We start from the raw sequence: 26,940 nt of genomic DNA, 5'->3' as shown, positions 1-26,940 counted from the left end.
GCAGTAGCTTGTACATTAAATAATAAGAATAAAAACAGTGCTTTTAAATCAACTTTAGCACTTAGATTATGAGGGGGAGTGTTTTAAAAAGAAGTTCAATTGGAAACAGGTTCATTAGGTGCATCACAGCCACAGTAGAAATTAACCTGCAGCACAACAATTTACATCTCTGCCAGTGTATTTAGACCACACGCTTAAACCTACATTGACGTCAAACCAGAGGCTAATCCAGCAATAATCTTGTATACATGAAAGGAACACAGCAGAGATATGCAAAATTCACACTGAGCTCATATTCAAATTAAAATCTGCTGTGGATTGATATTTACAACAGAGATTGTCAAATAAGTAATTAACCAATTGTGATTCAATTTCTTTGATTAATTTGAATAATTATATTAGCACTATTCACAATTCTGTATTCTAAATTTAGATCATTTAATATATTTCTTCACAGAAAAGTCTGTGTTGAATTTTCACAGGTGCTTTACCAGTATCGTTTCTTACAGTGTTTGATCTTCTGGATTATGATCCACAGGTACAATTTAAGAAAATTATATAGTTTGCATTAATGCAGAAGAGTTTGATCTATTATTATAGTGTGAGCTGCTTTAATTCTTACACCCTGTCTACAACGAGCTTGTCCACCGCTGCTTGAGGCTGTCTAGTTTGCATTACTTTAAGGGACTTTTCACATTTTGTTCTACAACATAAATTGTGCACAGTTGATAAATTGTAGTCCATTTTAGTCCTATATAGTACCGTTTTTTAAAAACAGTAGTTTTTAGATAGTTGGGGACACTAAATTTTTAATAAATAAATCTAATTATTTAACTAAATTAACCATATAAACTAAATTACTGATCTAATTACTGATCTAAAGCCCACACTGTCATTGTATGATAATTGAAATGAACTGATGACATAACCGTTTTATCCAGAATGGCTAGACGGCTGAATAAAATTATGCTGCATTATTTTCCTGTTTAACACTGTAAAGCTGCTTTGAAACAATCTGCATTGTTTAAAGCGCTATATGAATAAATTTGACTTGACTTGACTTGATAGTCTCTTAATCTCACCAATGCTGCATTTATTTGATCAAAAATACAGTAAAAACAGTAATACTGTGAAATATTATTACAATTTAAATGAACTGGTTTCTGTTGAAATATATTTTAAAATGTATTGTTTATTGTAAAAAATATGATGGCAAAATGATGGCAAAAGCTGAATTTTAGCATCATTACTCCTCTCTTCAGTCACATGATCTTGTGCTAAAGAAACATTTCTTACTATTATTTATATTAAAGACACTTGTGCTGCTTAATATTTTTTGTGGATTCTTTGATGAATAGAAAGTTCAAAAGAACAGCTTTTCCTATAAATATAACTTTTTTGTAATACTTATCAATTTCATTAATGTCTTCACTGTCTTATTGATCAATTTAATGTGCCTTTGCTAAATAAAAGTATTAATTTATTTTTTATTTAATTTATTTTTTTGCCACAAAATTTTGAACAGCTGTGTATCAAGTGTATCAAAAACAAAACAAAATATAATTGATAATATAAGAAAATATCTTATAATGATTTCTGAAAGTTCATGTGACACTTAAGACTGGTATAATGGCAGCTTTGCCATCACAGGAATAAATTACATTTTAAAATATATTACAACAGAAACCAGTTATTACTGTTTTTATTTTACAGTATTACTGTTTTTACTGTATGTTTATCCAATAAATGCAGCCTTGATGAGATTTCTTTCAAAAACATTAAAAACCTTAGAGTTTCCAAACTCTTGACCAGTGTGTTCCATGATTGTGTAACTGCTCTATTAAGCAAATGAGGTTGATCTTTAGCAGTGGAAAATCTTTAGCAGTTGCCCAACGTAGACACCCCTACGTGCACATCCTTGCTGCCGGGCTTAAGAAAACAACTACAAATTAAATGTAAAATAAAGAGGCATTTCATTATTGGCAAAGCAGTTAAATGTACAATTTTATTGTTATTTTTAAATAAATAAGACAGAATAGAACTCCATAAATGTAATGACACTAACAGGATAGCAAATCTGTAGAGTAGACCCATCCAATCACATTATTATTATAAAATGTTTCATTAATTAAATATCAAATCTGTAAATTTTTTCAATGCAGTTTACATATACTTGTAGAGTAGGAAGCGCTTTTGGAAAAGCCGTTTCATGGTTAATAATGTAGACTGTAGTTAATAGTCGATTATGAATTCATAAAGGTATCTGAGCCAATGGAGCTGTTTGAAGATATCGTTGACAAAACACTGGCTCCAGATATGTTGCACACACCTGCAAATAATTATTTGTATGTTACTTAAAATTTATACGCACACATTTAATATTAAGACCATACTGTATAATATAGTTTACAATAATTTACCAATTTATCAACTTACTTCTCCTATGCATCATTTGAAAGAAACCTGGTCCACTTGAAGATGATGGTCCTGCACTAGTACTCTGTAATGTAGAGATTTAAGATATCAGCTGTAAACTGAGTACATCTATCATTAGGAAGAACTAATGGATCAGACACATTGTTTTGTTGTCATTTACCCTGGTACGGTTAGAGCTGGTAAGGTTCCTCAGTGACAGCCTTCCTGCCAGTGCCTCACGGATCTGCAACAATAGGTGACAAAATGAGTTAAAGCACTGCAGTAGAACTGAACGCCTCTAAGATCATTTTAACAAAATTATTCTGACACAGTGGTTTGTCAAATTGTAAAAGCTAAAATGTTTTATTCATACCTTGCTGTCTAAAAGCGTTCCAAACACCAAAACAAAGAATCCCTGCAGAAATATTACAAATACTTGGAAAATGGAAATGGAAATGGAAATGGAAATGGAAAAAGGAAAAATGGAAAAGGAAATGTTTTGGATAAATAATACTTGTTGTAATGCTGTTCAATAACAACATTGGAAATAACTTATTTTGCGTCTTTGTGAGGTTTTAAAATGGATCGTTTTAATTACAGAATTGTATAATTAATGCATTATTTGCATTACAATTTTGAAGTTTGCATTTAAAAAAGCAAAATATAACCTTAATATAAAGTCAAAATACAAAGACAGAAAGTGATACCTGCAGTGAATTGAGGAGTGCAAACATCACATGAATGCCTAATTCAAGGGACACAACCGTTCCAATTCCAAATCCCCATGTTAGACCAAAGATAGGAGTCAATATGGCCACACATCGGGCAATGACCACCAGGGCATGTTTCTCATCTGGTTGAGTTGTGGCACCAATTCCTCTCCTCAACATAACCATAATCAAAACCATAAGGTTTATGGCTACAATAGTGAGAGCTGGAATCACAAATGCCAGCAGGGCCTTAGAATCATTCCAGTTCAGCCAGCATGCATATTGTTTCATGATATAATTTTGTGGTCCTGCTGTTGATGCAACAGTAATGACTGCTATGAGCAAAGGAGCACCATAACCGACTATGAAGGCAATGGCCATAATTTTGGCCTTTGACATTTGGGACAAGACCATGACTGTCCGGTAAAAGAGCAACAGCGCTGAAATCAACATCCAGAAGAAAAGAGCCAGGTAAAAAAAGTGCATGAAGAAAACCGCTGGACTGCAGCGACCCACTGATGTTGGCTGCTCTTGTTCTGCGACTGTGGCTCCAATGATAAAACAGATGTTTGCGATCAGCAGGGACACGGCAATGTTGACTATGGAGACATGTCGCATGTATGACATGTCATTTCTTGTTATTGATTTACACATGATCTCAATAATGAGGCACAAAATCAAACTGGCCATTGAAATAGCAACACCAATGTAAGTCATATAGGCTAAGACTTTGTAATAAAAGGAAAACGGTGACATTAGGATTGAAAAAGAGGCTGTGTGGCTGCATTCACATGTGATCTTGCCAGTTTTGTGCCCTGAGGGCTTTACTTCACATCCAGTGGAATCCCATGTGTCACGATTGAAGTTCCAAAAGACACACTGAGGATTTCCCAAAGACTGATTAGTAATGTCAAACGCAAAATAAATGTTGTCAATTGTTTGGTCAACCTTAACAACAACCACATCTCCATTGATGCGAACATCTGAATAGTAATAAGTATTACGAGTAGGTAGGATATTATCAAGAGTTGTGAAGACTATGATGGTTATGGGTGTGGGTTTAGAAATCTGTGGTATCAGGATCTCAGTGGTTGAGTTTGTCAGGTTTGATATTCCACTATAACTGTCTGCTACAGTTCTAATCAACTCAATAGATCCGTGATTAATCGTAAAATTGGCATCTGTGAGACGGTCACTTATATTCTCAATAGCTCTCAGAAGTGCAATGCTGGTGCTATCTGTCCTGCTGTCGTTGTTCAAACTGTCCCATGATTTAATAGTAAGGTCTGAAACAAGGATATCCACTGTTTTGAGGAAATTCTGGAAATGAAACAGAAAATCATGTTTAGTACAAACAATTTTTTATCAGAGGGGAAAATAAAGATTGTGTACAAATATTTTAGCATGATAAAAAAAAGTTGATTAGCCACAATTTGACTGTCTTTCACGTATACATAATGTACTTACCTCCATCACAGGCTTATGAATGATAATGGTTTGTGATGTATCAGTGATTCTTACGAGTATCCCAACAATTGTTTGGACAGTCACAGGAGACTGTGTGATCTCGTTGGTATTGTTCTTTGTAGCAGTACTGAGCTCAGCCACAACTGCTGGGATGTCCCGTGGATCCAAGTCCTAAATTACAAAGTAAAGAAGAATTGTAAATATCAGAAATATTTTAAATGGACATTATTCATTTTTTTCACCAATACATAATGAAGATTACCTCAACTTTCTTTTCAATGTCTTTGATAACTTGAAGAATACAGTCCCTGTTAATCACCATCCATGAACCTAATGTACATCGATAAGTTATGGTGCCTTCCTCGCCTTTCTCACAGGGTCCGGTCAAAATGTCACCGTCTTTTCCATCTCCAAATGTATTTTTACAGGGCAATTCTAGAGTAAATATTTGATTCATTGATTTAATATTTGAAAAAAAGTGAAAAAACACTTCTTCAGAAGACTGAAACAAATAAAAGAACATTCTGCTGCATCAAAGGATGAAAACTAAGGGTTTACCTTCTTTGACTTTATGAATAGTGACTTTGCTCTGGCCATAAGAGAAGAGTCGAAGTTCCGGGATCATGAGTTGGCATGTAAATACTTTACTACTACAATTTGAGCTCCTGATTTTATGAGTTAGTTTGGTGCATCCCTTGTCTAATTCCATAAAAGGTAAATAGAATCATTAAGAAAAAAAAAACTAAAACATGGTGAATACAACAAAACTTCCAGAATATATTGTCTGTTTGTAAGTACAACCTGTAGAGGTCACTTGATCACCAGGAGGAATAGGGATCCACTCAACATCATATTTTGTTTCACAGCATGTCAGTACCACAGTCTGATCCATACATTGAAACTGTCTTTCGCTTTTACTCGCTATGATATTAGGAAGTGGTTCAATAACTATATCTTCCCACTGAATGTAAGGTAAAGGTATGTCCCTTTTTATGACACATGCGTATCTACCTGCAAGTAAAGGAGAAAAAAAGTATATAAACAATGTATACACAACTTTTAAAATATGAACAGATTTTAAAACAATAGACATCACAAACTAGCCTGGTCCAACCAGACTCTCGGACATTTCATTTGTACAAAGAGTCTGGCCACTCTCCATTGGCATTAACTTCCTTGAAGGTGTGTACTCTGTTGAAGTTTAAAACTATTGGATCTGCCCAGAGCCACTCTGGATCTGCCATAACCAATCGCTAACGTTTGGTTGTGATGTATGTCATCTCAAACTAGCACGACATCAACATCATCGTTCTACTCCCTCTGTTCGCTGATTGGACCGGTTAAAATTTAACTGGAGAAAACCAGAGAATATACCACAATCCCAGACGGAGTACTGAAGGAAAATGAAAACTGAGCGGAAGTACGTAGGAGGGCGGAGCCAGGTTAATCACAAACCGGGCATCACTAAACAACTGAGAAGCACATACTAGACTTTTGAGTCATTAAGAACACAACAAATAACACAGAAACATGCGCCTCGTTTCTAGGAGACGCACAATCAACGAAAACAATGTGTTCTAAAATCAACTCAAAAATATCCTCTGACTGGATGGAATCAAAGTCTAAAGCTAAAAAATGAGAGTCTGTCCCTCATCATACACTACCTGATTTTCTGTGAATTAGGTCTCCGACTGTCCAAAATATGCACTCAAGCTCTGAATTTTGGCAACTAGCATCAACCCCTTCAGACCTTGAATCAGGCCAAAAATTGTGTAAGAAAAGCTAAATAACGTACTGATCACTTTTTGTAAGTGAATGAAGTAAATGAGCTTCAAAATGACAAATAGCACCATGAAAGCTTTATAAAAGTAGTTCATAAGACTCGTTTTTTTTTCATATTCTAATAATCTTCCCCTTCACTGATCTCATTCAGCTCATTCATTTTAGTAAAAATCTTGTGTGTGTGTGTGTGTGTGAATAGAACATTATCAAATAATGTGTAGCCTATTGCATGTATTACATATGATCCTTCACAAATTCTAATCAGTTTCTATTCTATTCAGTTTCCCCTAATCAATTAAAATAATTAGTGAATATATATAAAAACTGCCGATGTTCACCCCTGTGAACAAAAATATTTACAACATCTTGATTATGCTATAAAGTATTTTAAACAAATAATAATAAAAAAATAAAAAAATTGAATTAAAAACACAGTAATCTAGTAAGTCTGTGCACACTAGAAATGGCATTTTATCCAATAAAGATGAAGTAATGCTAATTATACTGGTTGATGCTGAAAACTTAAAAAAATGCCAAATATTGGTAGATTAACACAATGCGAGTCTATGGTACTTTTTTGTGTCATTTTGTAGTCCCCATGGTCACTTTCATTGTATGGAAAAGAGTGGTCAATTATTTCTTATTTTGCGCTTCATGGAAGGAAGAAACTTTTTATTTCTGAATTAACACAAAGTACATAATGGATCATGATTCATAAGCCAGAGCAAACAAATACTGTAAGTCTCAAGCTTTGACTCATATCAAGTGCAGTGGAATCAGACCTAATAAACAAAGGTAGACTGTTCCATAGCTTTGGGCAAGATAACACATAAGCACAACTGACACATAGCTTTAATCTTGACCTAGGAACAGTCAACAAGTAAGATATTATTAATAGGACAAATATACATGTGACTCACCTTTGTCTTTCTCATCAACGTTTTTCACAGTGAGAATGCTACCATCTTGTGAAAAGGTGTATTTTTCATTCCGTTGTATAACTCTGTCATTCACTGTCCAACTCATCTCACCAACAACATTGTCTGGACATTTACATTTCAGTTTCATATCTTGATGAGGATACCATTTTCTTTCAAGGGAAAGGGTCTTTTGTTCTAAAAAATAAATAAATCCATAAACCTTTTTTATCTTTCACGTTTTTATTAAAGGTTAGTAGGCCCTGTCAGATTTTTTTTTGTTCAGATTAAATACTGATACATTACCACTTTCAGCAACCATAGATACAAGAAATCCAGTGGATCTGAGTATTTCAGCAACCTTAATGTTTGCATTTACAAAATTTGCTGGGCTGTTGATTGTTGAATTCATTTCATAGTCAGCTATAATGCTACCAAGCCTTTGGAGCAACACAAAAACCACAACAATGAGAAGACACTGTATTAATACAAGCAGTAAAAACGTCTCGGTTACGTATGGTAACCCTCGTTCCCTGAAGGAGGGAACGGAGACGTACGTCGGTAATACCGACGAATCGGGATCACTTCAGAGAGCCCCTATCAGCTTCGAGAACTTAAGAACAGGCCAATGAACAATTGGCGTGCGAGATTTGCATCTCGCGCTCCGCCCCGCGCCGCGGGTATAAACAGGAAGCGAGAGCATCGCACTGATGTTTTTCACTGAGGAGCCGAACCAGTGACTCGGCCATGCAGTGATGGAAGGAACTGTGGCGACGGGACGTACGTCTCCGTTCCCTCCTTCAGGGAACGAGGGTTACAATACGTAACCGAGACGTTCCCTTTCAGTCGGTCACTACAACGTACGTCGGTAATACCGACGAATTGGGATCCCTATGGAAAGCGCCACAGTTACTACCACTACCAGTGCCCAGCAAGAGCCCCTCAGACCCCGTTCTGATGCGGGCGGGGAGATTCACGCAGGGAGAGTCACACTGCTGTTCCGCAAGACCCATTCAGCAGACTTATTGGATAACGCTGGGAAAGCGTGCCCGAAGGACGCTGCGGGAGCCACATCATGCCCAGAGGGAGTTACCATGTGGAAAGAAACGTATGGGCTGGCCGTGGGCAGCTCAACATACGGAAGTCCCTGGGGTGGCCCCGGCCCAATGCAGGCGGGGGACGACACCGTACTGAGACGGCAGAGGAACTCTGCCAAGGGAAAGACACGAGCTCGCCGTAGGGAGCTGTACCGTGGAGAATACACGTATTGGACCGCCGTAGGGGTCACGACATACGGAACCCAGTCTGACACAAGTTCCACCAATGCATACAAATGCCAGACCTGGCGTCGGACGCTCCGCAACATCCGACTGCCGAGGGGTGCGGAGGACTCAACAGGGTTCGCCAATCCTGGGGAACTCGACTGGAGAAAATAAGCGCACGTATCCGTTCCATGGGGAAGGGAATGGCGCAGCAAGCCGACACTTAGAACGGGCACCTCAGTGAAGCTGACTATGGGAAGCGAGCACACGAGAAGCCACCGGCTCTATACGTAGGCTATAAAACCTAGCGAACGTGTTAGGTGTCGCCCAGCCCGCAGCTCTACAAATGTCTGTCAGCGAGGCGCCACGAGCCAACGCCCAGGAAGAAGCTACACCCCTGGTGGAGTGAGCTCTAACCCCGAGCGGGCAGGGCACGTCTTGGGACTCATACGCCAAGACGATGGCATCCACTATCCAGTGGGCCATCCTCTGCTTGGAGACAGCCTTTCCCTTCTGCTGTCCTCCGTAACAGACGAAGAGCTGCTCTGAGGTCCTAAAGCTTTGCGTTCTGTCAACATAAACACGCAGAGCGCGAACTGGACAGAGAAAAGCCAGGGCTGGGTCTGCCCCCCCGAAGGGTTCACCACTTGGTCCCGGAAGGGAGTAGTGGGAACCTTGGGCACGTATCCAGGCCGGGGTCTCAGGGTCACCTGAGAGTCGCCCGGCCCGAATTCCAGGCACAATTCGTCGACCGAAAATGCCTGCAGGTCCCCTACCCTCTTAACTGAGGCCAATGCAATCAGGAGGATTGTCTTTAGAGACAAGATCTTAAGCTCTACTGACTGTAAAGGCTCGAAGGGCGCCCTCTGCAGTGCAGTCAGCACCAGAGTCAAATCCCAAGAGGGTATAGAGGAGGAACCTGACGATCAGATCATGCTTGCCTAAGGACTCACCATTAATGAGGTCATGGCTTGCGGCGATAGCGGCAACATATACCTTGAGGGTGGAGGGAGACAGCCTTCGCTCCAACCCGTCTTGAAGGAAAGATAGCACAGATCCGATCGAACACTTCCGGGGGTCTTCTCGGCGAGAAGAGCACCAGTCGACGAACAGGTTCCACTTCAACGCATATAGCCGTCTCGTAGAGGGGGCTCTGGCGGAAGCGATGGTGTCGACTACCGCTTGCGGTAGGTCACCTAGAACCTCTGCGTCCCGTCCAGGGACCAGACATGGAGTTTCCAGAGGTCTGGACGCGGGTGCCATAGGGTGCCCCGTCTCTGAGACAGGAGGTCCTGCCTCAGAGGAATGGGCCAAGGAGGTGCTGTCGCGAGGAGCACTAGTTCCGGGAACCACGTCCTGTTGGGCCAGTACGGAGCTACCAAGAAGAGATGCTCCTCGTCCTCCCTGACCTTGCACAGTGTCTGTGCAAGAAGGCTCACTGGGGGAAACGCATATTTGCGTAGAGCCCGGGGCCAGCTGTGTGCCAGTGCATCCGTGCCGAGGTTCCCCTCGGTCAGGGAATAAAACAACTGGCAGTGGGTCGTGTCGTGGGCGGCAAACAGATTAATCTGTGCGGCCCCAAAGCGACTCCAAATCAGCTGGACCACCTGGGGGTGGAGTCGCCACTCTCCGGGGAGCACTGGCAACCGTGACAGCTCGTCGGCCGCACGATTGAGCAGGCCCGGAATGTGAATAGCACGAAGGGACCTCAGATGCTTCTGACTCCACAGGAGGAGATGGCGGGCGAGTTGGGACAAACGGCGGGAGCGTAGACCACCTTGTTTTTTGATGTACGCAACGGCCGTCGTGCTGTCCGTCCGGACCAGAACGTGCTTGTCTTTGAGCGACCCTTTGAGGCGGCTGAGAGCAAGACGAACTGCCAGCAACTCTAGGCAATTTATATGCCATTGCAGTTGGGGCCCCGTCCACAGACCCGATACTGCAAGCCCATTGTACGTGGCACCCCAGCCCGTGGGTGAGGCATCTGTGGAGACAACATGATGCCTGGACACTTGTTCTAGAGGCACTCCTGCCCATAGAAATGAAGGGTCCGACCACGGAGTGAGGGTTTGGCGGCATCTCGGCGTCACTTGGACACGGAGGGACCCGCTGTGCCACGCCCATCTCGGGACTCGGTCGTGTAGCCAGTGCTGAAGCGGTCTCATATGGAGCAGCCCTAGCGGCGTTACTGCGGCTGCTGCTGCCATATGCCCCAGGAGCCTCTGAAAATGTTTCAGTGGAACCGCTGTACTGCGTTTGAGCGTACTCAAGCAGCTCAGCACCGACTGGACGCGCTCCTCTGTGAGGCGCGCTGTCATGGTGACCGAGTCGATCTCCATCCTGAGAAAAGAGATCCTCTGTGCGGGACAGAGTTTGCTCTTCTCCCAGTTGACCCGAAGACCCAACCGGCTGAGGTGCCGAAGCACCATGTCCCTGTGTTCGCACAACTGCTCCCGCGACTGGGCAAGAATCAGCCAGTCGTCGAGATCGTTGAGAATGCGAACACCACGCTCCCTCATGGGAGCAATGGCCGCCTCCGCGACTTTTGTGAAGACACGGGGCGACAGGGACAGCCCGAAGGGCAGGACTTTGTACTGGTATGCCCGTCCGTCGAAAGCAAAGCGTAGAAACGGTCTGTGTCGAGGGAGAATCGAGACATGAAAGTACGCGTCCTTCAGGTCGATCGCTGCAAACCAATCCTGGGGACGGATGCACCTGAAGATGCGTTTCTGCGTTAGCATTCGGAACGGCATCCTGTGGAGGGAGCGGTTCAGGTAACGCAGGTCCAGGATCGGCCGTAACCCGCCACCTCTCTTGGGTACAATGAAGTACGGGCTGTAGAACCCGGACTTCATATCGGCTGGAGGGACCGGCTCTATCGCGTCCTTCGCCAATAGGACAGCGATCTCCGCCTGAAGCACCGGGGCGTCCTCCTTCGGTATAGATGTGAAGTGGACACCCCTGAACCTCGGGGGACGCCGGGCGAACTGAATCGCATAGCCGAGTCTGATGGTGCGGATGATCCAGCGAGACGGGCTGGGGAGCGCTAGCCAGGCCCCCAGAGACCGAGCAAGCGGGACCATCGGCACCACAGACGTACCCGGAGCGGGGCAGCGCAGCGGAACGCAGGGGCCCCAGGACGACATGGGAGTGGTCCGTCCAGGGGTCTGGGTCTGACACACGACCTGCATCCGCTGAGGGGACGGGCGAGCGTGGGGAGGCACATTGTGTGCATCCGCACAACCGACGCCCCCTGTTGGCGAGGAGAGAGGTGTCTGAGGGGTACGAGGCATGGTAGCGTCGCATACCGCCAGACGCGCTCTCTTGGCACCCAGAGATGTTGGAAACTGCTCTTTTATTGAAAATTTGGGTGCCAGTGGCGGAACAGACATACAAATAGTGTTCCCCCGGCCCTCCACCGGGGGAAGGAGTGGTGCTGCAGCCATCTCCCGACGAGCAGTTTCCTCCATCTCTGGGCGGCCCGTCTCAGGGTCTCTTCCGACGGCGCTTGCCACCTGGCTTGGCAGTGGCCTGAGCGGGCTGGACGTTCTTCCCGCGACCGGCTGCACGGCCATGGCCGGTGGAAGGCTGCTGCTGGGCTGGGGTGGGAGCGGGGGCGGCCGCAGAAGGATGTCCTCGGCGACGGGCAGGCGGAGGTGCTGCGGCCGGCGGCTGGGTGGAGGCAGCAGCGGGCAGCCGGTGCAGGATATGTTTAATAGCCTCCGTCAGCTTCTGGGCGGCCGAGAATTGCTGGGCGAAATTCTCAACCGCGTCGCCGAACAACCCGGCCGACGATATGGGGGAGTCCAGGAACCGGTTCTTGTCAGTCTCCCTCATGTCGGCCAGGTTGAGCCAGAGATGCCGTTCCTGGACCACTAAGGTGGACATCGCCTGACCCACGGAACGGGCGGTAACTTTCGTCGCCCGGAGGGCGAGGTCCATCGCCGCCCGGAGCTCCTGGAGGAGCTCTGGGTCAGACCTACCCTCGTGCATGTCCATGAGTGCCTGGGCCTGGTGCACCTGGAGCAACGCCATGGCATGCAAGGCAGACGTGGCCTGTCCGCAGGACCTGTAGGCCTTCGCAGTCAGACTGGACGAAAGTCTGCAGGCTTTGGACGGGAGACGAGGATCACCACGCCACTTGGAGCCGGTCGCCGGACGCAGCTGCATCGCAACGGCGCGTTCGACCGGCGGGATCCTCTCGTAACCCTTGCCCTGTCCACCGTCAAGGGTAGTGAGGAGGGAGGAGCCTCCAGGTCTGTTTCTGGCACTAAAGGGTGTCGTCCACGACCTGGAAAGCTCATCATGCACCTCCGGGAAGAATGGCACTGGGCGGGACGCTGAGAACCAGCGCGACCCCCCCCCAGGAACCAATCATCCAACCTAGAAGGTTCGGGACGTGGTGGAGGGTTCCACACAAGCCCGACCTTTTCGGCGGCCCGGGAAAGCATAGCCGTCAACTCGGGGTCCGACTCAACCGTTGCCACTCTCCCAGAGGGAGGCAGTACAGCCGAGTCCTCATCCTCCGAGGACTGGAACTCCCCCTCCGATGCTGCAATCGACATCTGCTCGTCCGCGGGCGCTCCGAAAGAGATGACTGGGCGCCCGTGGGCGGGACCAGCGATCTCTTCCGGGGGCGCCACCGGCAGCGGTGCTTCAGAGGGTTCAGGGACCTGCGTAGGGACACTAGGCGGTTTGTCCTGAACGTAATCCTCAGGTCACCCCCGGCCATCCGTCGAAGTAGGTCTATCCTGGTTAGGGATAGCTCTAGATCGAGGTATGGGGAGGGGGACTCCGCCTTCCCGGAGGTAGGTGAGTCTAGACCTAAGCACCGCAATAGTCATGTTCCCGCAGTGAGAACACGAGCTATTCACAAACGCTGCCTCAGCGTGCTGTAAGCCCAGGCACGTGATGCAGTGAGTGTGGCCGTCAGCGGGCGAGAGGGAACGACCGCATCCAGAAACGCACGGGTGGAATGACATCTTGAGAAAGACGCAGTCACACCCGTGTTGCTCTTTTTGTGAGGAAACACTCTTTTAGAGAGTGCTGAAGCACCCAGAGAAACCGCGGCAACACACAGGGGATAGTGCAGCCTGTGTTTGCACTCAATAATGGAAACGCCCACCAAAACCAACAGGTTTGCTGTGATAACAGCAGTTGTTTCTCTGCAGCTGAGTTCGCGGTCCCGCTGGAGAGTGCCGTCACACCAGCACAACGTTCCTCTTCCTCTTCTCAGGTTCTCTGTAATCGCTGAATGAATCAGGAAAGCAGTCTGTAAACTTCAATGCCGTTCGGCTCCGAAGTGAATGACGTCAGTGCGATGCTCTCGCTTCCTGTTTATACCCGCGGCGCGGGGCGGAGCGCGAGATGCAAATCTCGCACGCCAATTGTTCATTGGCCTGTTCTTAAGTTCTCGAAGCTGATAGGGGCTCTCTGAAGTGATCCCGATTCGTCGGTATTACCGACGTACGTCGTAGTGACCGACTGAAAGGGAACTAAAATTGACCTTTTGAGTGAAAATTTAGATTGTAGACCTTACCTGAAGCCAGTGACTCTTACTGATCCCCTACTGAAGGGAGACACAGTTTGGTAACAGTCTTCAATCTGTACAAAGTAATAGTAACAACTGGACATTAGGAAGTGCACCTACTGTACCTCTGATAAAACTGAAATAAAAGTATGATATCTTTGTCATCTGGACAGTTAACTATGTATCTAATATATTTTAGCATGATAATTAGTCATATATCACCAGAAAAAGACTAGTTAAACCATGGTGTACATTTTTATTAACATGAAACGGAAGAAATGTTAAATAAATAAATATATTTGCCTGAAAAGCACTCAAAAAGTACTCTCTCCCTCTCTCTCTTTATATATATATATATATATATATATATATATATATATATATATATATATATATATATATATATATATATATATATATATATATATATATATATATATATATATATATATATATATATATATATGTATATATATCTTACTCTGTATTATAAACCTTGCATTAATCATTTGCATGCCTTCTAGAGGTCAAGAGTTCAAAATGAACTGGAATATCTTGTTCTTCACAGTTTTTTTGGAATGTTTTTTTATATTAAATTTGATTCAACTTTAATTAAGCATAAACAATCTTTACATTTTATTCACAAAATATGAAACACTCACCACTGACTGAATTTGTTTAGCATAGCTTTTGTACTTCACATCACTGGGGTCGTTGAGACAGGTATCAAAAGGTTCATCTATTTTCATTGACATTTTAATGGTAAACAAATCTAAACAAGACAAAAAACAAGTGCATTTATTAATCTGTTTCGGTTTTTCCATTCACCCAACATATTTATGACCATCAGCAGGACAAAGTAATGGAGGTTGATTCAAAAACACATGAGCAGAGAATAACCAAGAATCTCAGTGTATCTGCGGCCTACTAAGTAAACATAAAAAATTCAGACGAGACACTTTTGATTATAAGAATGAGACTGTTTATCCTTCGCTTAAATCAGATTGCCAAACACACCAGAAACAAGTTTGCTTTCAACATGGCAGATAGACCTCAGGCTCAACAACATCTGATTTTCCATTGGATTCTGATTCAGATTTTTCGGATTTTCTAGGTCAAGAAACATCAACAGATCCAGGAAGCCAACATCCAATTAATCCGCGACGCCAAGAAAACAGGGCAAGCAAGGTTGGAGGTTTGAGATCAATATTATACCAGCAAGACAAGTCAGTTAAACTGATAAAGTTTTGATGAAAAAAGAAGAATCTATCTTGAATAAGGGTCTCTCGTTTGTTCCTAGTTGTTTCTCGTTGGTCCAAGGTATTCAGCGGGCCAAAAACCCCAGGCCATTGCTCCCGAGAAAGCACCAATGAGGTCCGATCAAGCCCCGGAAGTGACAGTAGCCACTGGCCCTGGCACACACTAAAGGTGATGATACATGGGGCAACTTTTTTGAGCAATGTTGCTGGGCAATGTTACAAAGCAATGTTCCTTGGCCACTTTCCCATTGGGAATGGGCAACAAATTTCTATCTGGATACTTTAGATCGGTCATGGGCCCTCTGTCTTTGCCCATTGACGGCAACATTGCCTAGTAACATTGCTCAAAAAGTTGCCCTGTGTATCATCACCATAACACGCTCGCTTTCAGCCCGATATTGGAAACATGGCTAATATGGCCACACATTGGGCAATGACATACTTTGATGGTGATGGTGGACATCCAACTTGTTGCTTCGTGTGTATGTGTGGCTTAAAACTTTGGGTTCCCTCCACCAAGCCTTCTAACTCTTTCAAAACCCTCTGTGCACATACTGCCCCCACCTGGTGAAAGCCCGAGATACATTTACATAAACACTTGCTCCTAAACACCAGCCATGGAATTATCTCTTAAATTATTCAAATGAGCCAAAAGGGGTGTATGTGCACTTCTTCTTTGAAGATCAGTCTTTTGTATTTTCAAGCTACAGGCACATTTTGGAAACAGGTCTATCCAGTAATCCTGTTTTTGTCTTCAATCGTACAGACTGAACAAATGCCCTTTTGTCAGCATATGTCTGAGGGACTTTGCCTAATGACCAAGAACCACGTGGAGCAGTTGGGTCAATGATGACTATATCACATAACAGCAAAGTTTCTATGTGGTTTCATTTTTTTGTTTTTGTTCCTGAAGCAATGGAATATACTCCCTTATCCACCTTTTCCAAAGGGGATCAGACAGATATTGAACTAGTCCTGGTGGAAGAAGAGGTTTAGATCTTAACTGCAAGATATGATTGGGGTGTGAAAGCTTCCAAGTCGTTTGGATCATCAGAAGGCTTTGAGATAGGGTCATTAAGAATAGCTTCAGACAAGAATTGTTGTCGAAGAGTAGAGTACAACACTTTCTTTCCAAGATGAATGAGCCTTTTGCACACTCCGTGATGTAATCCATCAGGGGGATTAAAGGTCCATCTTATTCCTTCTGATAGGAAAGTATGCTGGATCCAATGTCTTCAAAGTATTCCAAAACTCTCTCTCTGCTCCAATAAAATTTGTGCCGTTATCAGATCTTGAATGCAATACTAGCCCACAATGACACATTAAAAGGCGAATGCAATTTATGCAGGAATATGTATCCAGATAGTTGGCTACTTTAAGATGTACTGCTCGACTGGTCATGCAGGTAAACATAACTCCATATCTTTCCACAACCTTTTTTCACATCAATAAATTCAAAGTAGTCCACACCAGCATTGGTAAAAGGATGAAAAGCAACATGATCCTTTCCTTTGGTAGGTCAAACATTTTTTGTTCCACAATTTTGCCTTGAAAACGTTGACATACACATTCAGAGATTACCTTTCTACAAGCAGAGTTTGCATTAATACCTTTTCGTAATGTTGACAACATGTGGTGTCTCCCCGCATGACATAGATGTATATGAACATGTTGCATAATAAGTTTGGATATATGATGTTTCCTTGGCAGGATAACAGGGCATTTTGTCTCCTCAGGCATTGCTGCTCTACTAAGTCTTCCAACAACAAAACCATCCATCAGCACAACTCCAATCGTCTTCTTTTTAGGATGGCATACCCGATAGTGTGGGACACCTTACCATCATCCTGAACTACTTGATCTTGTGGGACTGCTTGAGCATCCCCCTTATCAATAACATCAGTGAGAAAAGCTGTGTACTCTTCTAGAAACTCCTAGTTCCCACTGAACTTTCTTTTCAAGTTCATTAAACGTTGTACAACAAGGCACCTATTAATATGATGACATCATTCTTCCTGAAAGTTAAGTCAATACAGTAATGACCATTTTCTGACCCTTCAATTATTCTGTTCTTGCAACTCACAAGCTGCGGTTCTACATGCACATGCACACGCACATGCACACACACACACACACACACACACACACGCAAATCATATTAAGTTAATGTACCTTGATTTTTCTATAAATAACTATTACTATTATTATTATTATTATTATTATTAACTAATTAAACTATTATTAGGACAGTGTGTATAAGTAGAAGACAAAACTGTGAATCAGACCTGTGCTTCTTGGTATTCTATGATGCAGTTGCCCGTCTATATTGCTAAACTGAAAAAAATAAAATAACACAGAAATACATAAAAAAATGTTTTATAATGTTAGTAGGTTATGTGATCAGGGGCCTGTTTCAGAAAGGAGGTTCAACCAACTCTGAGTTTAAACCTGAACTCTGAGTTGACTTACTCTGAGATGGGAAACTCTGAGTTTTGGGTTTCAGAACAGCTGAATTGAGGTAGTTTAATCAACTCTGAGTTGACTGACTCTGAGTTAAACACATGCACTCTAACTATGAAAAGCCATGATCAATGGAGCTCCGAAATTACGATTCACCATGGCAACAGCATCCAACAAAAAGACGTTTGCATACTTCCGGGTCAATATGTAAGTTTAATTCTTAATTATTTTAATGAAGTTTAATTTTCATGGTATCCAAAAGGCAAACAAAGAATGTGGCAGCAGCTAAAAATGAAAAAAAAAAAAACATAATTCAATCAGGTAAAGCTTTAAGCATAAAATGTTCATGGGTGTTGGTTTAATGACTTTACAAACATTTGCCATATTAAATAAATCATTCAGTGTCCAATGCAGCAGCTTTTCCCACATAGACCCTTTTCACAGACTGTGATGACGCGTTTTAACGATCATCAATATCGTAAATCCTGCAACGTTTTTTGTATTTTTTTTTATGTATGTACATTTATAACACTAATACTTTGTATTATATTACTTTTGCATCAAATTACAAAAATCAAGATACCGCTGCTGTGAGGGTGTTTCTAATACAGTGTCTATGGGAGTGATGGTGAAAATTAACATCTTTCTCTCTTTTCACTGCAGTTATCAATCTCACTCTATTTTTCCCTTTTTGAAAGTTGTGAAATCCCTATTGTGGAGTTTTTCTTTTGCTATTTGAGCAAATGGAGACACAAAAATATATATATTAATTGAATAAAGAATTTGTAGGAAATAAAGATGACTATAAAAATTGTAAATAAATGTATTTAACAGCTGTGGTGGTGGTTATGGCATATATCTCGTACTACCATCTGGCAGCATCCTTCCATACAGTTATCCGTTTTCAGAAAATGTGATGATGGGAATATGTCATAAATGCATCCAACCGCTGGAAATCCTAAAGGAAAATCTAATTATTAGGATACTTCTAGAGGATTATCAAGTGAAGGTCGGGATCCTGTATAAAAGGACATGACATTTTTGTCAGTTTGACAGTGTCCTCATGATGAAAATATGAGCAATGAATGTTCCTGCAAAAAATGCTTTTCTTACTATGTATTTTTGTCAAGTGGCAGATAATTTAATTTGTTTTAAGTAAACTTTGCTTACTTTAGATTTAGATTAAATTAATATATTTTTTTATATTTATACTTGAAATACAACCAAAATACTCAGTAAGAAAAGCATTTGTGGCGTTTGAATGAATGAATAAAGTATTTAAACACTGCTGGTGCTTTAAAAAGGGGAGGAGACTGAAAGAAACTCTGGGTTTACCGAAGAAAACCTGCTTCTGACCAGGTTAGGTTCACAGAGTAAGTTACCCTGGTAACAGACTCTGAGTATAAGTTACCTCTCTTTTAGAAACGGGCTTGACTTACCCTGCTTTCTCGGGTTTGACATACCTCCCATTCTGAAACAGAAAACCCAGAGTTTCCCTCATTTCAGAGTTAACCTACTCAGAGTTTTCACTTAACCTCCTTTCTGAAACGGGCCCCAGGGCTCCATACATTTTTCATATTGTATAATTTGTGTTTATGTTTCTGCTGTATAAACAAACATTCCCCTACCTCTATATTTACACTTGTTTCTGGAAAATCAATTGTTTCCACAACACATTCATGGGTCAGCAGGAAAGCCATACAAATTCCCACAAAGTATTTTAATATCTGTCCAGTTTCTGAGAAATTGAACATTAAACATATTAACACATGAACATACATGGACATTTAAAATGAAACACTCCAGTGGCCTGTTGCATGAAGCTGGTTTCAGATGCAGGTAAGTTCAAGATTAGTTTGATCAAACTCTGGTTTTTCAGGCTCAAGACGGTGGATTGGTTTTTAGCAGTGTTCATCACCATGGTAGCTTATACCACACAGCTAACCTGCTCCGGAGCAGGTTTTATTCTGGGTTAGAGATCGCAAACCGAAACAGCTATGAGTAAAGTGACATGTATCTGATGTAAAACCCATTCAGTGGAAGATTGTCTACCCTTCTCATCCCCAAAATATGAATATTCCACGTGATGCCATGTTTAACGATACATTAGGAAAATATGAGATACTATAAATTATCTTTGTACCGCCACATTACATTGCTAAAATCATTCAGTATACTTGTCTTGTTTTAGAATACTTTTCAGAGAACAGTTATATATAACCTATTTAAACCAGCCAGCCTATTTAAGTGTCATTGAATCTACATAAAAACACCAATGGACTGTTCGATCACCTCCAGGTGACGTTTCGAGCCAAGTGGCTCTTCATCAGACAGTCTTCATCAAATAGCCACTTGGCTCAGAACATCACCTGTGGTGAGAACATTAAATAAATATTTCTCTATTTTTGGAGCTGTGGTGTGCCAACTTTTCCTACCTTTTTCTTTCATTACACCTTTTTGCCACCACGGCCAGTGCTGGGTAGTAGGCTAACTGATTACATGTAATCAGGATTATGTAATCAGATTCCAAAAAATAAGTATTTGTAGTTAGATTATTATCTTTTTCCTCTCTTTTACATTTTACATTCAGAAGTTCTTCCAGGTTTGTGGAATTGAATTGCACACACACAGACCAGCTGCTAGTTATGTGCCGATCACTGAAAACCCACACAGTATTTGATCCCACGCAATAATTGATCACTGGATTTATAGAAATCATTTCACTTTTCAGAAGTGATTTCTCAGAATTGGATATCTATTCAAGTCCTGATAGTTATAGATAATAATAACAAACACATTAATTATTATTTGAATTATCACTTAGTGAGTCATTTAACCATGTATCACTGTCTTTAAAATGTACAAATTCATGGCATTTCATATTTGCATGCATGTAACAGTGTGTTCTGGGTGTTGTTTCATGTTCTTAGTTTGCCATGTTCACTGTCTTGTTTCTTATAGTTTGCTTTGTTCACTGCTATGCACTTCCTGGTTTTGTCATGTGTTTCATTGTCATGTGATTCCCATGCCCTCATGTGTTGTGTCATGTCATTGGCTAATTGTCTCATCATTGTTCACAGGTGTCCCTTGTCCAGTCTTTAGTCTCAGTGTATTTAAGCCCTCATGTTTGCCATGTGTCTTTGTCTTGTATTAACGTTGTAATCCGTTTGAGTTTTCTGTTCTGCCATGCTATTTAAGGCTAAGTCTTTATTTCATGTTTTGTTTTGAATCACTGCATTAAACTACACTTGGGTTCTGAAACTTGCCTCCAGTGAACTTGGTGTTACAATGCAATGCAGGAATTTCCCCAGATTTTTTTGTCAGCTGAACCTCTTTGACAATATATTAAAGTAGCCCCTGAGATTTGAAGTTAACAAGTTAGGTCAATAATAAAAATAAGTCAATAATAAACTATAACAATACATAATACAATTAAGTTCAACACAGTTCACAGGTAAACAAATAAAAAAAATGGTAAGTGTTTTATTTTGATTGTTTTTATTATCAAATTATTTATTTTTATTTTTTATGATTTAATTACTTAATAGGTTTTCATTAATTTCACAAACCCCTGCAGTTCCATCATAAACCCTAGTCTGGGAAACTCTGACGTACTGCAAGAAAACAATACATGTTCCACATTGTAGCTCAAGACCAGTGTTGGGCACGTTACTTTAAAAAAGTAATTAGTTATAGTTACTAGTTACTTCTTACAAATAGTAACTGAGTTAGTAACTGAGTTACATCATTATAAAAGTAACTAATTACCAGGGAAAGTAATTACTGCGTTACTTTTTTTTTTTCCCCCAAATGTTCAAATATGTCAAATAACTTGGATGCCCCCAATAGATATGTTAAATGAATGAATTGGACACTAAATGGAATAAATTATTATTATAAAACATTGTACATTAATGTACACTATTGTAATGTTGCTGTGGGACAATGTAAGAGACACCTATCAAATTCAATGCATTATTGTAAATATTATCAGTAGGCCTACTATAGTGTAAATATTGTGTAAATATTATCAGTACTATACTTTCCTTTGGTAGTGGAGCTCACGTTATCACCTGGGTTTTTAGCCACTAATTTTGTGGCATATGATGATGTGAGGCGCTTCAGAATCACTTGCCACCGGCGTGGAGAGACTCTTTCTTCCTGGGCATAAGTTGCATGTTACATAAATATTCTTACCTTTCACCTCAACAAGGGAAAAGTAGCGCTTATACTTCCAGTTTGCGAAAGCTACCTTTGAAGTCGTTGGACCATCGCTGAATGTGCATATGCGTGTGCGTCATTGGTGTGAGTGTGTGTGTGTGTGTGTGTGTGAACCATAGACCGTGAAAAAAATAGGTGTGAACTCAACCTATCAACTTCAACCTTGTCTCCCACCCACCAATCATCATCAGTTATGTGAACCACTGCACCCACCCCCAACACGCATGGCTGGTGCGCGCGCACACACACACACACACTCGTTGCAGGTCCGACTGACAGAGAGCCTGTTCGGATGAAAAGCGCTTCAGTGAGCTCAATTATAGTAACGCGACAAACGCCGCTTTTTTTCCCTCAGTAACGCTAACGGCGTTGTAACGGGAGGAACAGTAATTCGTTTGATTACTCGTTACTGAAAAAAACAATTCCGTTAGTAACGCCGTTTATCTGTAACGCCGTTATTCCCATCACTGCTCAAGACTTCCCCTGCTGAAACCATTGAAACCAACATTTGGCACAGGCAGAAGTGACAAAGCGGCCCGACCATGAACATTGACCCTGTGGAGCTCCTGACGAACACAGTGAACCAAAAATAATCTGTGGTCTATTGTACCTTGTCCAGCCATGTTTCTCACTGATGTACGTCAAAATCACATCAACAGATTTCTTCAGAACAATTATACAGGTATGGCTCATCCAGACACATTGCATCTGTAAAATCTGAAATCAGAGAACAATGAAAAAATGTAACAATGGGACCAGGACCATGCACAATACACATCTTCTGACCAGTAGGTGGCACTGCGTCAAAACACTGCATATAGCCTCAGGTCATGCTTGGAATGACATATACCAAGTTTGGTCTGAAATGCATTGAACCAGGGAATCAGAGGAAAATGAATTTTGTTTCTAGCCCTTATGGTTCAAAAGTTATTAGCATACATGTAAGTGAAGTTTTGGACAGTTGGTGGCGCTAGAGGGACCGAGTCAGAGACTTCAAATTTGCTGTGGTGAATGTTTGGACAGACCTCTAACTTTTTACCATATGGTCCTATGCCATAGACTCCCAATGCAGAAGAAGAAGAAGAAAAAGAAGAAAACTAACAGATACAATAGGTGCCATTGCACCATTTGGTCACTTTGTCCAAACTCCGGAAATACAATCCCCCTGTGAGAGGAGAACAATTTGTACTGCCACAAGATCCATTTGAAATTGGTCAGTCCTTTTGTCATGGCCTGTTTCTCAATAATGTAGAGAGAGTGGATCTATTCGCAGCAGCAATAGTATTTATTCAAAAAGAACTCAAAACAACACTCACATTTAGAAAAAACAGAAACAAAACAACATCATAATCACGACTAATATTGAATGATATACCAGTCCTAGAAAGGTATCGCGATACCCTGCTATTAAAAACGGTACGATACAAAATTGTGTGAACTGAACTGAAATGAAGCTCTAGCATAAGTTCTGCCAGGAAGATTCAGTGTTACGTCACTTATTACAATCAGACCTAACCAATCATGTCCTAATACGTGGAGCATAATAGATCCGTACTTACACGTCTGAGTTCGCAGATGCTGACACCAACATTTACCTCCATCCTCCCAATGGTGTACAGACAGTCATCTTCTCCTCAATGTTACAAAAACAAAGGAACTCATTATTGACACACGTCAAAAACTCTCCACCTCTCACTGCCCATCGATGGTCAGTCAGTAGAAATTGTCAACAGTTTCAGGTACCTTGGCGTTATTATGGACAATAAATTAAGTTTTGGCTATCACATCACAGACATTCATAGACGCTGCCAACAAAGACTATTTGTCAAACGTAAACTCAGGACTCTCTCTGTCAAACCACACCTCTTGTTTCTCCTTTACCGTAGTATCATTGAACCCATCCTCCTGTACTGTGCCACCTACTTCACCATGCTCTCTCTAACTAATAGAAACAAGCTCCTTAAAATCACCAACATCTCTGCAAAAATAATTGGTCTCCCAACTCCCGACTTGTCGGCTTTTATTGACATTGCTATCATTCGTAGAGCAAACACTATAATACAAAATCCTAGCCACCCTCTCAACTCATGTTTCACCCTTCTTCCCTCAGGCCTTAGATACAGACAGTTGCCCCATAAAAAAAATCACGCCTAGGGAAAAGTTTTGTACTCTCAGCTATAAGAGCGCTAAATTTACATAATGCATAATTTCCATTTATTTGTTTATTTTTTATAGGTTTTTGTTGCTAATGCCATCTTTGTGCAGCATGTTTATTTATGTGTACAATAATATGTGTATTATGTGCAGTATGTGTATACTATGTGTGCTGAATGTTGCTCCTGGTACAAGCTGTGGAAACAAATTTCCTCTACTGAGGACAATAAAGAATACATCTACATCTACCTCCCAGGGGTCGGCTGCGCCCCTGCCTTCATCTCCAGGCCCTAAATGCAGAGTCCGTTACCCCCGAGATGGGAGCTACGGACGAGGCCTACGCCAAAGAAACTCTAAATATAATACTTGATGGTCTGTTAATACATTTGTTACTTCATTGTACTTCATCTGGCCTCTCGAGTCTTTCTGGTAGAACTTGTGTCTCTTGTGTTCATTGTCAAATGATCACCTACAAAATCACCCTGGCTGGAATGAATGCATCTTTATGCAGGTCACCACAACAATGTGACTGCATGTGGTTCGCCTGATAGACAAGTTTCATTTTCTCGATTATTTCCTTGTTCTCTGTGAACAGAGACGAGAGCAGCACTTTAACAGAAACATTGTAAGACCTTGTAGGCTTCATTATCAAGAGTAAATCACATATTTCACACATCTCTCTCTCACAAGCTAATTTTTTTCCACAACACAATTCAGCACAATTTAATGTAGGGTATACCTGAACCACACGCAACATTTTAGGTTTTCATGTCTTATTATGAGGACTTTCCATAGACAGTGATTTTTATACAGTACACACTGCATATTCTATCCCTAACCCTACCCCCAAACACAACCCTCACAGAAAACTTTCTGCATTATTGAATTATTATTATCCACAAAAAAAAAAAAAAGGGTAAGAAATTTCAGGTTTTACTATCCTTTTTGTGACAAACAGGACGAGTTTTAATGAGCATCACCTGTGCACCACACCGGCCTCGAGTTCCAGGAGCATAAAAGGGGGAGCAACCACAGTGAAGAACGAGAGAAGACCAGGCCTGGAATCTATGTTGTGTTTTGTTTATGTTTGTGTGTGTGTGGCAGTTGTCCGTGAGGGACTGCCATTTTACTTTCGTTTTGTGTTTGTTTGTTTTATAATTGAAGTGCACTGCCGACCGGGAACACCCCACAAGAGCTGCAGTTTTGGCGATGCTCTGACCCAGTCGTCTAGCCATCACAATTTGGCTCTTGTCAAACTCACTCAAATCATTACACTTGCCCATTTTTCCTGCTTCTAACACATCAACTTTGAGGATGAAATGTTCACTTGCTGCCTAAAATATCCCATCCACTAACAGATGCTGTGATGAAGAGATAATCAGTGCTATTCACTTCAACTGTCAGTGGGCATAATGTTTATGCAATTCCTAAAACAATATTGTATCCACTAATTTTTAAAACAAAATGTTACATTAGGCTACATTTTAGGGTCAAATCTGTCATAGAAGTACTTATCAATCATATATAATAGGATTAATTAATTATAAATTACAATGATACAAATTGCAAGCACAAATACTGGTTGCACACCAGTTAACCAACAAACTGGAATTTTACCTGAATTTAGGCCAATTTCTGCTCTTTTACATTAATAACAAACTCACAGCAGTACAACATTGAACAGTATTCAAAAGTCAATTCAATATCAAGCATTTCTTTCTACAAATTTATTTTAAAAAGGCAGTTTAGAAGAATACACACTCTGATTTGTTACTCCTACCTGGAAACAGCCATAAAGAGATGCTGAACTTGTGTCTCAGGGTCTGAGATTTTGTTTCATTGTCAAATGATCCACCTACAAAATTACCCTGACTGGAATTGACTTTATGCAAGTCACCACAAGAATGTGACTCTGTGGTTCACCTGCTCGACGAGTTTAATTTTCTTGATTATTTCCTTGTTCTCTTGTGTGGACAAAGACGAGAGCAGCACTTTAACAGAAACATTGTAAGGCCTTGTGGGCTTCATTATCAAGAGTAAAACACATATTTTCACATATCTCTCTCTCACATAATTGTGGGGTATACCTGTCCTGAACCACACGCACACACGTTTCAAACATGTACATGTTTTTATGTTTTATGGATACTTTCCATAGACATAGTGATTTTTATATGTACACACAGTATATTATATCCCCAACCATAATCCCAAACTACACCCTCACAGAAAACGTATTATTAAAAAAAAAGCCCCCACAAGATCAGAAATGGCAATATATATATAGTAACAGAAAATACAATGATGTCATTACACTGGAATTTTAGATGCAGACTTAGATAAATCTGAGATAGACCTTGTGACCCTAGCCTACATAGTCAGAGACTTGTAAATCACTAATAACACTGTATTCTGAATACACATTATTAAATACACATTATTAAATGTCAGTATGTCCCGTATGGCAAATGGATTCTTAAAGGGATAGTTCACCCCAAAATGAAAATGATTACAGTCATTTACTCACCCTCAAGTTGATCCAAATTTTATTGAAATAGTGGTTTACTGAACCAATTGTGTCTGTCCTTAATTTAATTCAATTACAATTAAAAGTTTCTTAAAGATAAAAAAATATCTGCTAATGCTGTAAACTATATAGGGAGCCCTTACTTGCACAGTACTATAAAGGTTAACAACAGAGCCCAAACTATTAGCCTAAATTCAGTTACTATTTATTTTTAGATATAATAATCAACACTCAAA

The 26,940-nt window shown here is 41.3% G+C and overlaps 1 protein-coding gene across 2 annotated transcripts; it reads right to left on the bottom strand.

Annotated features, from left to right (window-relative positions):
- Positions 1 to 1,981: 1,981 nt before the first annotated feature.
- On the bottom strand, positions 1,982 to 26,018 carry LOC307134971 (adhesion G-protein coupled receptor F1-like). Of its 2 annotated transcripts, none has more exons than XM_079831082.1 (17): positions 25,958 to 26,018; positions 22,634 to 22,740; positions 19,431 to 19,540; positions 17,628 to 17,676; positions 14,746 to 14,855; positions 14,093 to 14,157; positions 7,598 to 7,731; positions 7,295 to 7,489; positions 5,394 to 5,603; positions 5,151 to 5,291; positions 4,855 to 5,027; positions 4,593 to 4,763; positions 3,123 to 4,445; positions 2,789 to 2,830; positions 2,597 to 2,659; positions 2,437 to 2,500; positions 1,982 to 2,329 (listed from the first exon to the last, which is right to left on the bottom strand). In XM_079831082.1, the coding sequence occupies exons 2-17, from the start codon at positions 22,644 to 22,646 to the stop codon at positions 2,244 to 2,246; spliced, it is 2,949 nt and encodes a 982-aa protein (XP_079687208.1). In that variant the 5' UTR covers positions 22,647 to 22,740; positions 25,958 to 26,018; the 3' UTR covers positions 1,982 to 2,243. The 2 variants fall into 2 exon arrangements, with proteins under 2 accessions (XP_079687208.1, XP_079687207.1); XM_079831081.1 differs by lacking the exon at positions 25,958 to 26,018 and adding an exon at positions 23,583 to 23,683.
- Positions 26,019 to 26,940: the final 922 nt, after the last annotated feature.

Source organism: Gobio gobio, assembly GCF_949357685.1.
Source record: "Gobio gobio genome assembly, chromosome: 12".
Classification (NCBI taxonomy): Eukaryota; Metazoa; Chordata; class Actinopteri; order Cypriniformes; family Gobionidae; genus Gobio; species Gobio gobio.
Note: the sequence above shows the minus strand (reverse complement) of the source record. Positions and strands in the feature narration are given on the sequence as shown.